Here is a 13,055-nt window from a genome sequence, read left to right as displayed (position 1 = left end):
GGCCAGCCAACCCTACCAACTGCTTCTAATACTCCATCCGAAAGGAGAGAGAGCCCTCTCCGCTAAGGGCGAATCTAACGACACAAGAAGCTCCAAAGCACCAACACAGGTACCAGGTAAGCCTGCAGACGCAGACGGGGTGACGTAAGCAAACCCAGAGGCGCCCAGCAACGGCGGCCCGGACGCGGCTCGGACGCAGCTCTCTGGCTCTCTGTGGTCGGAAGCGAGAGGGCCGGAAGTGGCCCCGCTGGGGGGGCGGGGAGAGGGGCGGGGCCGCTGCCTCTGCTGCGGCCCGGAGCGAGATGGCTGCCACTGAGGGGGCAGGGGAGGGTTCGCAGGGCGGCGAGACCGGGCAGGCCGAACCGCCGCCACCCCAGCCGCACCCCCCGCCGCCTCCGCAACAGCAGCCGGAAGAAGCGATGGCGGCCGAGGCCGGGGAAGCGGTGGGGTCGCCTATGGACGACGGGTTCCTGAGCCTGGACTCGCCCACCTATGTCCCGTACAGGTAACGCCCACCGCGGGGCCGCGGCGCCCGGGCCCGCCCCGCGCAGTCGAGGGCGTCGTCCCGCGGGTCCCGAGCGGCTCCCAGGCCTCCGCCTGACCGGCCGAAGCTCCCGCGGCCTCGCTGGTGGCCGGCCCGCCCGCGGCCTCGCGCCCCCTTCGGGATGTCGCTTCCCGGAGCATCGCTGCGTCCCAGAGGCCGGAGAGGCCGGGCTGCAGCCGCGTGGGAGCGCCAGGACGCCAGGCTGCACTCTCGCCTAGGCTGTTAGTGAGTCAGGAATGTAGGACATTGTAGTAATCTAGCCTCCTGTAATCCGACAGCGTCAGCGGGCTGGGCTGCGGTTCGGTCGCCGGCAGGAAATAAGGGTGCAGTAAGGTCCGCGTGCTCACTTTAAAAACAGGGTGTAGGGCCGCCCCTGGTTTGTTCTGGAAAGGAGAGCCGGTATGAGATCTTTAAGGACCGGGTCATTCTCAGTCCACATTTTCTGTCTATTTTAGCACCTCGTGTCAGCCAGCACCAAGTTACTTGTTCCTTAAACTCTTACACGTCCCTGCCTCACCTGGCACGCCGCACAGGCGATGAGCAGTAGGCAGTCTGAGCACTGCTGTAACTTCCGTGCCTTTTCTCCCCGCCTTTGCCAACACCCGGGCCCGTCCCCACCGGTTTTTGGATTCCCTAACTCCCGTTGAACGTACAAAGACACTTGAGAAGTACTTACGTCTTTTTACTGTAATTCTAGGTAAACCCATTAGATAGCTTATTTGCCTTGAGTTTTGAATGAGTGAAAGGCATTGTCCAGATTTTGTTATTGGAGTTAATGTTTGACTGATATAAATGGGTGGTGGTGGCTCAGGAACCCTCAGACCTCCTCTGTGAGTTGTAACACACTCAGCGTCTTTCCTTGGCCGGGCCTGAGTTCCAGTGGCTAATGACAGCAGTAATTTTTCATCCTACCCTCGGTCCAGGTGTCACAACCTCAGGTAATTGTTTCCCCAATATTTCTCCTTATATAGTGGACTTAATTTCAGGATTATCTGGACGCCAAAGAATCTTTGCTGTCAGTAGCTGATTTGTATAGAGAACTAAAAAATGGATGAAAGGAAAAGAATATTAAGTAAGAGAGTGATTAAGACAAATTTGGTCGCTTTGGGTAGTTACAGAAATACCTATAGGCACCCACATTATAGGTTGCCACTATAATGCTATTTAGCTTTGATAAGGAGTAGTGTTCTTGGAATGCTTACTGTATACATTTAGGCTATGCTGTGGTTATAACATATTAAGCAGAATATATAGTGTATTTTCTGTGTTCACTATACTATGCTAATATATGTATATTTGTGTACGTATAGTGTATTTACTATCTATATGCTTACTGTTCTGCACATTTTAAGTGCTTAACATGTTATCTCACTTAATTCTCCAAGCAGCCTTTCAAGGTTGGTTGGTAATATTATAATCTCCATTTTATAAAGAACCTGGGCCCAGACAGGTTAAGTAACTTTCTCAAGTAAGAGAGCCAATATTCAAGTCAAACAGTCGTTGGATTCCAGAGCCTGCTCTCTAAGGACCACCTGGACCATCCATCTCTCCGTGTACAGTAAACTAATGGTGTTACTTTGGTTTTAAAATGTCAGTTCCTAGTAAATTGTTATTCACATTTTTTTTACAATGCTGACTCCAAAGAGTGATACAGATTGATTTATAATTTAAAACTGTTGTGTACTTGCTGCAAAAACATGTTTTTTCCACTTACATAAAAACTTCAAATTTGAAAACTATTGATTTAGTAACTTCTTTTAATTGGAAGATTATTCATTTTACTTTAAAAGCTTATTCATTTTACTTTAAAAGCTTATTCATTTTACTTTAAAAGTTTAAAGAAAAGTGGCAAAACATGGTCACGAAGAATCCAGCCATAATTACATTAAGATTTTTATAAGTTAACAGTATAAGTGTGATTGTTGCCAAACCTTCATAAGAGTGTATATCAATAATACCTTTATAAAAAATTTAAAAGAAAAATAAGTGTGATTGTTGCCATTTTTAAAAACACCAGAGTTCTTTTTCCTTTTATGCAGTTGAATATAGTCACTGAAAAAATATTATATTTTCAGGGACAGAACAGAATGGGCTGATATAGATCCAGTGCCCCAGAATGATGGCCCCAATCCAGTGGTCCAGATCATTTACAGTGATAAATGTAAGTTAATTTATTAGGAAAATGTCTCTAAGTCAAACTTAATTACAAAGTTTAAATTCACAATTATATGACTAGGTAGATGACAAATGTTTGTCTGGTAAATAACTTCAGCTAATCTTGTGGGGTTTTTGTAATTTATTTTTATGATTAAAACTTTTATTTTGTCTGGAGAATGGACGTATTTTAAGTATAAGTAATGAATGTTACATTATAATACATAATAGCTGCTTAGTGATTGTGCTTTTCATTTACTCTTTTCTCTGCACATAAGATACAACATAAATGAGTTTCTGGTTTATTTGGAATAAACTTTGGTTGCTGAAACATAAGCATTTTGAAATACGTTTTGACAGTGAAGTGTTAGGCTCAGTTGGAATATATTTACTGATAGTAAAATGAGTGGATTATTTTCTTTGACAAAGTATCATTCTTTAATAATGAATGTTAAAATGCTTTGTAAAGTTAAGATAATGCAAATGTGAATTGTTAGTTGTTCTAGGAAAGGGTAAATGAATAAAATGTAATGCTAATTTTGTAGTTGTGTGTGTTTCAGTTAAGCCTTTGTCATCTAAGATCATTCTTCTTTTACAAAAAGCATTTGTTTTTTTCTGACTGAAGTAAATGCCAAAAAACGTTTGAGAAGGAAGAATAATAGTGTGAGGATTTGCCTTTTCAAATATGAAAATGTACTACTAAAAATAAATAACGTGGAACTGGTACAGAAGTAAATAAATTAATAAGGAATCTAAAGAGATCATCAATATAGCTGGGAACTTAATATTTGATAAAAAGGATATCTCATACCTACATGAAAAAGATAGATTATCAAATAATGGTTTTATAACAGTTGACTGTATATGGAATATAAGCCAAATTATATCCCTATCTCATATCTTACATGAAAATAAATTACAGATGAATTAAGCTTCTAAAAACTATGAACACACGAGGAGGAAATAAAAGAGAATAATTTTTCATTTTTAGGTGAAGAAGATGCCATGTCTACAGTATGGAATAGTGAAAAAAGAGTGATGTAGACGTGTGTATGCTGGCACTGAAGGACATACCATTCAGGGGGAAAGTGCCAGAATGAAAAGCAGTACAAGTAATAGATCAATTTCACTAAAATAGACAGAAAACTGCATTTATATGCTTAGAAAAACGTCTGGAAAGACATACCAAACTGATAACAGCCATTCCCTTTGGCCTGGATCCAGTGCCTTGGGGAGTGACATTGGAGTAGGGGGTCTCCAAGCACTTGCTGTTGTTTACAGTGTTTACATAGCACGTTTTCCTTTTTAATTAAAAACATTTTTAAAACAACACCTGCTCATTATAGAAAAGTTTGAACATGTTAGCAACAAAAGAAGAGTCTTATCATCCAGAAGTGGAAAGAAGTATTTTGGAGTATTCAGCTTTTTTTTTTTTAAAAATAGTCTCATGTCATGACCTGTTCTCTGCATTAATCTGTGCTATGTTAATGAGGGTATTTCATCTGCACGGGCTTTGTTGTGTTTAGCAGCACGGGCTTTGGGGTCTGACTAGATTTGGGTTTAACTTCTGTCTCCAAGGTACACTTGGCCATTGTGAACTTGGTAATCCCTCTCAGCCTCAGTTTCTCTTGCGGAAAATGAGACTAAAACAGGTTAGTGTTTGCCAAAGTCTAAATCCTTTAGTTAAGAGATTGGCAAAAAGATGAGAGATTTTGATACTGTGTCATTGAGGATGTGTAAAAAACAGGTATATTTATATATGCTTGGAGTATATATAGATCAGACCTTTTTTGAGAGGTTAATTTGGCAGTGTTCACATAACTGCGTGCAATCTTGGTGCAGTAATTCCACTTGTGTGAATTTATCCTACAGGTAGACTGAATTTGCACATGTGCACAAAGGCATACAATGATACTCAGGACAGCAAAAGAATGGAAACCAAGTTAAACACTCATTTACAGGGGACAAATTAGGTAAAATTGGAGTACCTGTGCAGTGAAACGCTAGCAGCTATTTGAAAAATGAAGTGAACTGTGTAACAGAGAGTTGAAAACTGTCTTCTTGCCATCCCTGTTCCTCAGACTACTACATTCATAAACAAGCACATCTGTTTTATTTATTTATTTATTTATTTATTTATTTATTTTTGTTTGTTGAGGTGCGAGAGCTCTTTATATATTTTGGATGTCAGCCCTTTATCGGATCTGTCATTTATGAATATATTCTCCCATACTGTAGGATGCCTTTTTGTTCTATTGGTGGTGTCCTTTGCTGTACAGAAGCTTTTCAGCTTGATATAGTCCCACGTGTTCATTTTTGCTTTTGTTTTCCTTGCCTGGGGAGATATGTTCATGCAGAAGTTGCTCATGTTCATGTCCAAGACATTTTTGCCTATGTTTTTTTCTAAGAGTTTCATGGTTTCATGACTTATATTCAGGTCTTTAATCCATTTTGAGTATGCTTTTGAGTATGGGGTTACACAATGATCCAGTTTCATTCTCTTGCATGTAATTGTCCAGTTTTGCCAACACCAGCTGTTGAAGAGGCTGTTATTTCCCCATTGTATGTCCATGGCTCCTTTATCATATATTAATTGACCATATATGTTTGGGTTAATATCTGGATGCTCTGTTCTGTTCCACTGGTCTGTGGGTCTGTTCTTGTGCCAGTACCAAATTGTCTTGGTTACTGTGGCTGTGTAGTAGAGCTTGAAGTTGGGAAGCAAGATCCCCCCTGCTTTATTCTTCCTTCTCAGGATTGCTTTGGCCTTTCGGGGTTTTTTGTGGTTCTATATGAATTTTAAAACTATTTGTTCTGATCGTTGAAGAATGCTGCTTTAGGGATTTTTATAGGGATTGCATTGAATCTGTAGATTGCTTTAGGCAGGATGGCCATTTTAACGATATTAATTCTTCCTAGCCAAGAGAATGGGATGAGTTTCCATTTGTTAGTGTCCTCTTTAATTTCTCTTAAGATTGTCTTGTAGTTTTCAGGGTATAGGTTTTTCACTTCCTTGGTTAGGTTTATTCCTAGGTATTTTATTCTTTTTGATGCAATTGTGAATGGAATTGTTTTCCTGATTTCTCTTTCTGCTAGTTCATTGTTAGTGTATAGGAAAGCCACAGATTTCTGTGTGTTAATTTTGTATCCTGCAGCTTTGCTGTATTCCAATATTAGTTCTAGTAAGTTTTAGGGTGGAGTCTTTAGGGTTTTTTATGTACAATATAATGTCATCTGCAAATAGTGACAGTTTGACTTCTTTACCGATCTGGATACCTTGTATTTCTTTGTTTTGTCTGATTGCTGTGGCTAGGACCTCCATTACTATGTTGAATAAAAGTGGGGAGAGTGGGCATCCCTGTCTTGTTCCCGATCTTAGAGGAAAAGCTTTCCGCTTCTCGCTGTTAAGTATGATGTTGGCTGTGGGTTTTTCATATATGGCCTTTATTATGTTGAGGTACTTGCCCTGTATACCCATTTTGTTGAGAGGTTTTATCATGAATGGATGTTGAATTTTGTCAAGTGCTTTTTCAGCATCTATGGAGATGATCATGTAGTTTTTGTCCTTCTTTTTGTTGATGTGGTGAATGATGTTGATGGATTTTCGAATGTTGTACCATCCTTGCATCCCTGAGATGAATCCCACTTGATCATGGTGTATGATCCTCTTGATGTATTATGAATTCGGTTTGCTAATATTTTGTTGATTATTTTTTTACATCTGTGTTCATCAGGGATATTGGTCTGTAGTTTTCTTTTTTGGTGGGGTCTTTGCCTGGTTTTGTTATTAGAGTGATGGCTGGCTTCATAAAATGAGTTTGGAAGTATTCCCTCCTCTTCTATTTTTTGGAAAACTTTAAGGAGAATGGGTATTATGTCTTCTCTATATTTCTGATAAAATTCAGCAGTGAATCCATCTAGCCCAGGTGTTTTGTTCTTGGGTAGTTTTTTGATTACCGGTTCAATTTCATTGTTGGTAATTGGTCTGTTTAGATTTTCTGTTTCTTCCATGTTCAGTCTTGGAAGGTTGTATTTCTCTAGGAAGTTGTCCATTTCTTCTATGTTTTCCAGTTTGTTAGCATATAGATTCTCATAGTATTCTCTAGTGATTCTTTGTATTTCTGTGGGGTCCGTCATGATTTTTCCTTTCTCCTTTCTGATTCTGTTGATGTTTGTAGATTCTCTTTTTCTCTTAATAAGTCTGACTAGGGGCTTATCTCTTTTGTTTATTTTTTTTGAAGAACCAGCTCTTTGTTTCATTTATTTTTTTCCATTGTTTTATTCTTGTCAATTTTATTTAGTTCTCCTCTGATCTTTAGTATGTCCCTCCTTCTGCTGACTTTGGGTGTCATTTGTTCTTTTTCCAGTTTCAATAATTGTGACTTTAGACTATTCATTCGGAATTGTTCTTCCTTCTTTAAATAGGCCTGGATTGCTATATACTTTCCTCTTAGAACTGCCTTCGCTGCGTCCCACAGAAGTTGGGGCTTTGTGCTGTTGTTACGTTTCTTTTTTTTTTTGTCTTACATAACCAAATACTCTAGTAAATTTCCTTGGGTGCACTGGGTAAAATATAGGAATATATTTGTAAGAAAACTTCCTGAAACTGGAATTGTTGGGTTAATGAGTATGTAAATTTTTATTTTTAATAGATATGATCAAATGGTTTTCCATACAGAGATTTGTGCTTGCTGCATTCCCCTTAATAATGTATGAGTAACATCTTTCTATGTTGACAGATCATTACACTAGTTGGGGTGAGTATTTAATAATGTAGATAACTGTCAAATCACTGTGGTATACACTTGAAACCAATACGTATTGCGTTTCAGCTATACTTCAATAAAAAAAATAATGTACAAGTGGAAAAAGCAAGGCCCAAAACATGTGTGCATAGAGTATGTTTAGAAGGATACACTACAGTCTAATAACAGTATTGCTTCTGGGAGAAGGACTGGGAATTTAGTGGAATGGAAATTTTAGTGTGGACCTTGTTGTACCATTTGAGTTTTCTACCATTTTATATGTTACTTCTCAGTCGAAAAATTGATCAAAATAAGATATGAGAAAAACAGGTAAGAGAACATATTTGAATATATGCCCTCTTCATTTTACTTTAATAAATTAGGTTTTTGGGAGAATTGGAACATGACATTAAGCCCTGTGTGTACATGTGACATGAAGCATGGTCACACACAGATCATGGCTGTGACATGAGGGTAGCATTTAATTTTCTCTCTTTGGCTTATTGTTATAAGTGGTATCTTTGCTCATAAGATACAACATTTTACACTATAGTGCTAGTTTTAAACAAGAAGGATAGTCCTAATGCACTTGTGTGTTTTGTCTCTAGTTAGAGATGTTTATGATTATTTCCGGGCTGTTCTGCAGCGTGATGAAAGAAGTGAACGAGCTTTTAAACTAACAAGAGATGCTATTGAGTTAAATGCAGCCAATTATACAGTGTGGTAAGTAATATACATCACCAGCATTTCCTGTTTAAATGTCTCATGTTTTAGTTTAGATGGCTTTTGTTTTTCATAACTGAACTTGAATTTCTGTCAAAATATTAACTCACGTAAGAGTTTGGAAGTCAGAAACTGAATCAGAAATAGCAGACTGCCCCTTTCCTTCTCATTCCAGGGTCCCCTTCCCCAAAGGCAATAATTCTTGGCAGTTTTTCCTTGAATTAACCTTTATATTCTAAATAATATGCTTAATTTATAAAAATTCTTATTTTAGACATCCTCTATTCCTCCTATGGAAAATGAAAGTTCATTCTCCACTACCCTATCTCCATCACTGTTTTTAGTTATATTAAGAATCAGTTTATCATTCTTGCTGACCACATTTTATAGTATAATTGCCTTCCCTTTAACATATTGCCTTTTTTATCTAGTTTAGTTTTCTTTCTGCTAAGTGATGACTTGTCTCCCAGCTTCTGACGTGGAAATGTCTCCTTACTACTGAACACAGAGGTAACCCCTCTGCTCCTGTGCCTTTTCCCCAGTGGGCGCTGGGCAGCTAGTGTGCAGCTCTGTGTCTGAGATCCTGTTACCGACATCCAACACCTTCTCTTTCTTGATGTAATCTCTCATTTTATGGACTTTTGAGTAAAAGAGAACTTAGGAAATAGTTTCTCAGATTTTACACAGTTAAAAGTGTCTTTAGTCTTCTCAACATTATTAATAGAATTCTAGACTGGAAATAATTTTTTTTTTTTTTCCAGAATTTTAGAGCTGTTTTCCTATTTCATTTAACCTCTGACTGAGAAGCCTCTCATTCCTTTGTTTAAACCTTTTCTTTATGTCCAGGGAGTTTTTGTATGCTCTTCTGGTAACTTCTTCTCTCTTTCCTGTTTTCTCTTTCTGGAATGCCTGTATGAAGGCATGTTCCTCTTGGATTGTCTTATTTTTATTTCTTTGTATTTTTATTTACTTCTGAGCTATTTTCTCAACTTTTATCTTCTAATCCTATCTGCACTTATGTTTAATTTCTGAGAGCTCTTTTTTTTTTTTTTTTTTTTTTTTGAGAGGGCATCTCTCATATTTATTGATCAAATGGTTGTTAACAGTTAACAATAAAATTCTGTACAGGGGACTCAATGCACAATCATTAATCCACCCTAAGCCTAATTCTCATCAGTCTCCAATCTTCTGAAGCACAACGAACAAGTTCTTACATGTGAACAAGTTCTTACATGGTGAACAAATTCTTACATAGTGAATAAGTTCTTCCATGGTGAACAGTACAAGGGCAGTCATCACAGAAACTTTCAGTTTTGATCATGCATTATGAACTACAAACAATCAGGTCAAATATGAATATTCGTTTGATTTTTATACTTGATTTATATGTGAATCCCACATTTCTCCCTTACTATTATTATTATTATTGTTATTTTTAATAAAATGCTGAAGTGGTAGGTAGATGCAAGATAAAGGTAGAAAACATAGTTTGAGAGCTCTTTTTTATACTTTGAATATGCTTCTGTAATAGCATCTTGCCTCTTGCCTTTTTTCATAAATGTAACGTATTTTCATTTTTCTGTTTATTTGTTTTGGTCTCTTTTCATGCAAATATTTTTTCATATGATTGTTAATGCTTGACTCTCTTTTCATACTTACAATGGAGGCAGGAGAAAGGCTGAATTGGAGGCTCACTATGTTGAAGGACTTGTCAGCGGGAGGGCTTCCCTGTGATGCGAGTTGAGTGTGGAGATGTGGCACACATGTTGAGTGTGAAATCTTCATGACGGTGTTTCTAGTGTTTTTTTTTTTTCTCGACTAGTTTTTTTCTCCAAAGAAGAATCGTCTGGTTATTGCGGGCGGAGTGGGCATTTGGCTGCCACAGTCCTGGGGGTCACGCAGGAAAAGACTGGGGTGGGTGGGGGGAAGTCTCAGATGTTCAGTATGCCAGCATTTTAAATTTCCTTGTTTCCATTCCTTTACCTCCCCCTACCTTCCACCGTGTCTGCTGTTCTTTTCTGCCTGGTTTTACCACAGAATAAAGCTACTTGTCTCTTGCCCATGTTTTTTAGAAAAAGCCCCAGTCCTCTTCCTGTATGTCTTGTTTACTCTCACACAAAACACTTCACTTGTGACACTTTTGTCACCAAATGTGTGTGGGGTTTTCCCCAACCAAGCAATTCTCAGACACCAGCTGGGGGGTCCTACAGTGTAAGTGAATTCTGACGCTATCTACCTGAAGATAGCACCACACCCCACAGGTCCCGGGTTCAGCCCCGAGACTGCCCTCTGCTGCAGATGCCAATCGCAAGCCCAGGTTGTTCCCTGTGCCTCTGACCAACCAGTCGGGTTCCTGTGACCCCCTCCTTGGGCTCAGTTAATTTTCTAAAGTAGCTCACAGAACTCAGGGAAACACTTTTACCAGTTCATTAAAGGATGTGGTAGAGGATACAGATGAACAGCCAGATGGAGAGACACATGGCGAGGTCTCTGGGGCTCCTGAGTGCAGCATCTTTGGAGTTGGGTGGAGGATGTGGTCACCCACCTGGAAGGCCTCTGAACCTCCCTCCGATTGTTAGGGTGTTACGAGACGGAGTTTTCCTAGCATAGGTATGATCAGGTATTAACTCCAGTTCCAGCCCCTCCCCTCTCTGGAGAATGGGAGTGGGACTGAAAATTCCAAGCCTCTGATTGTGGCTTGGTCTTCGTGTTGCTTGGGAGCCGTGCAGGAGCCCACCCCGAGTTGCTTCAGTAGAACAAACAATGCTCCTAGATGTTCTCGTCACTTAAAGCTGCAATGGTTTCAGGAGCCCTGTGTCAGGGATCAGATCAGAGACCAAGGATAGAACAAGAGGTGCTCCCAGTGTTCCCAGCACTCAGGAAGTACAGGGTTTTTGGGTCTGTGTGCCAGGAACTGGGGACAAATATATGTATATTTTTTCTGTTATATCGCACTAGGTCAGGAATGATGGCACCTCTGCTCAGGGTCGGGGGAGGGATCTTGACTGCCAAGGACTCTTTCTAGACTTGACACTGTTTTAAGCCCCACCCTTGACTCCCAATTTTGGAAATACCCCAAAGCCTTTTTTCTCTGTTGATATACTTTAGCACTTTCTGTTTTTCTAAGTCAGTTTACTATTTTCTATAATTTTGTTGACCTCTTCAAGTTGCTGTAGTATCCCTTTGTCCCCAAAGCTCTTTGTTCTTGTGGATTTATACCGTTTCTTATTCCTTTACTATCATTTTGGTGGGGTTTTATTAGGCAGTGGGAATAAACTTATTAATTTAATCTACCATGTTTAACTGGAATTCTTAGTGTGATATTCCATCGTTCTGTCCACTTAGTGTAATTGCTCCAATATGGACTTTTTTTAACTTTTTAAGAAATTCTTGACTGTATATAACACAAAGCAACTTCGATAGCATTTTAAAGGTTCCTGAGTTTGCTTTTTAAAAAAAAAAAGAAGCCGTAACCGCTAAAATCATTACCTGTATAAACCAAGCTACTGTCTTATGTACGTATTCTGTGAAGTCTAATTTTCCTTTATAGGAGAGAAATACATTATTTTTCCTACTTAGCATTTTATTTTTGAAAATAAATGTTAAAGCGGCTGTTTGTCTCTTATGTATTGAGTTGGGGATTTTTGAAATTTTGAAGTAAAAATAGATTGACTACACATGTGAAAAAATTAAAGAGAAATTTATTTCATTTTTGAAGAGGTTCTAAGAGTAAAATATTGGATAATATTTGTGATGGAATTAATTTATTACATGACTAACGTATCTAAAAGAACAAGTTGTGCCATACAGGGAAAGAGATGTCTGTGAGTCTTATGTAACAGCACTGGTGACCAGAGCTTTACCCGGAATACTCTGTCAGTTGCTTGTCTTTTCTCCTTTCTCCATTTGTTGCCTTTCACTATGTTTACTTCAAGATGCTTCGTCCTTCCCATCGCCAGACCGCTGTCTGAGTTTGGACAGCCAAACAGTTAACTTGCTAAACTACTGGTTTATATAAACACCTCCCCCAAGAAGTGTGTGTGGCTCTGCTGGTTCCCTGTAGCTTTATCTGGTAACGTGGACACCTCTGGTGTCGAGTAGTGAGACTGGCTGCTTGGTGTTCGCTGCAGGCATTTCCGGAGAGTTCTCTTAAAGTCACTCCAGAAGGATCTGCATGAGGAAATGAGCTATATCACTGCAATCATTGAGGAGCAGCCCAAAAACTATCAAGTTTGGTAAGATGATACGGGGAAGGAAATCTGTCACTGTGCTAATTGTCCCTGACCCTGGGTGGTGCCCCTGGGTGGTGCCCTGGGTGATGGGGTTGTGAGGCAGTGTGCGTTTGTGTCTGTACTTGGCGTTGGAACTAATATTGCCTGTGTCACAGGGTTGTTAGAAGGAATAAATGTGATAATTTATCTTGAGGGTGTAAAGAGGTGCCTGAGCCATAAGTAACACTCTTTTTGTTTGCTGCTATTGTGGCATAAAATTTGGGCATTAGCATGTAATATTGCTGGAGTCAGAAAAAAATTTTTAAGTAAAAAAGTGTAAAGAAATGTTTTCTGTTCAATTATAAAATGACCTTCTGGTATTTGGTCTTTTCTCATTTGTTCATTCAAACCATTTTATTGATGCTGCTGATACAGAGATGAACCAAATGTGGTCTAAAAGGGAAACATAATAAAACCAGTTATTTTCCAGTGCAGTGTGTAAAGCATAATGGTAGGGTTTTTCACAGGGTAAATTCTTCTAGAAAGTAGGCCCCTAAGTTAGCACAGACGAGTAGGGGGATTAATATGGGTGGGGGAACAGAAGACAGTGGGTAAAAGGAGAGAAGTTAGCACAGGAAGACAGAGAACAAATAGGAAAGAGTACCTGGCATGTAGTGA

At 39.3% G+C, this 13,055-nt stretch overlaps 1 protein-coding gene across 1 annotated transcript in view; it reads left to right on the top strand.

Moving 5' to 3' along the window:
- Positions 1-262: 262 nt before the first annotated feature.
- The window catches only part of FNTA (farnesyltransferase, CAAX box, alpha), a 30,373-nt gene continuing 17,580 nt past the window's right edge, over positions 263-13,055 (top strand). The window contains exons 1-4 of the mRNA XM_057505238.1: positions 263-505; positions 2,620-2,705; positions 8,052-8,166; positions 12,297-12,401. Of these exons, the coding sequence (XP_057361221.1) occupies positions 303-505; positions 2,620-2,705; positions 8,052-8,166; positions 12,297-12,401 (509 nt within the window). The 5' untranslated portion in view covers positions 263-302. The remainder of the gene's footprint in view (positions 506-2,619; positions 2,706-8,051; positions 8,167-12,296; positions 12,402-13,055) is intronic.

Source organism: Manis pentadactyla, chromosome 7 (assembly GCF_030020395.1).
Source record: "Manis pentadactyla isolate mManPen7 chromosome 7, mManPen7.hap1, whole genome shotgun sequence".
In the NCBI taxonomy this organism is placed as follows: domain Eukaryota; kingdom Metazoa; phylum Chordata; class Mammalia; order Pholidota; family Manidae; genus Manis; species Manis pentadactyla.
This window is presented reverse-complemented; position numbering and strand designations above follow the sequence as displayed.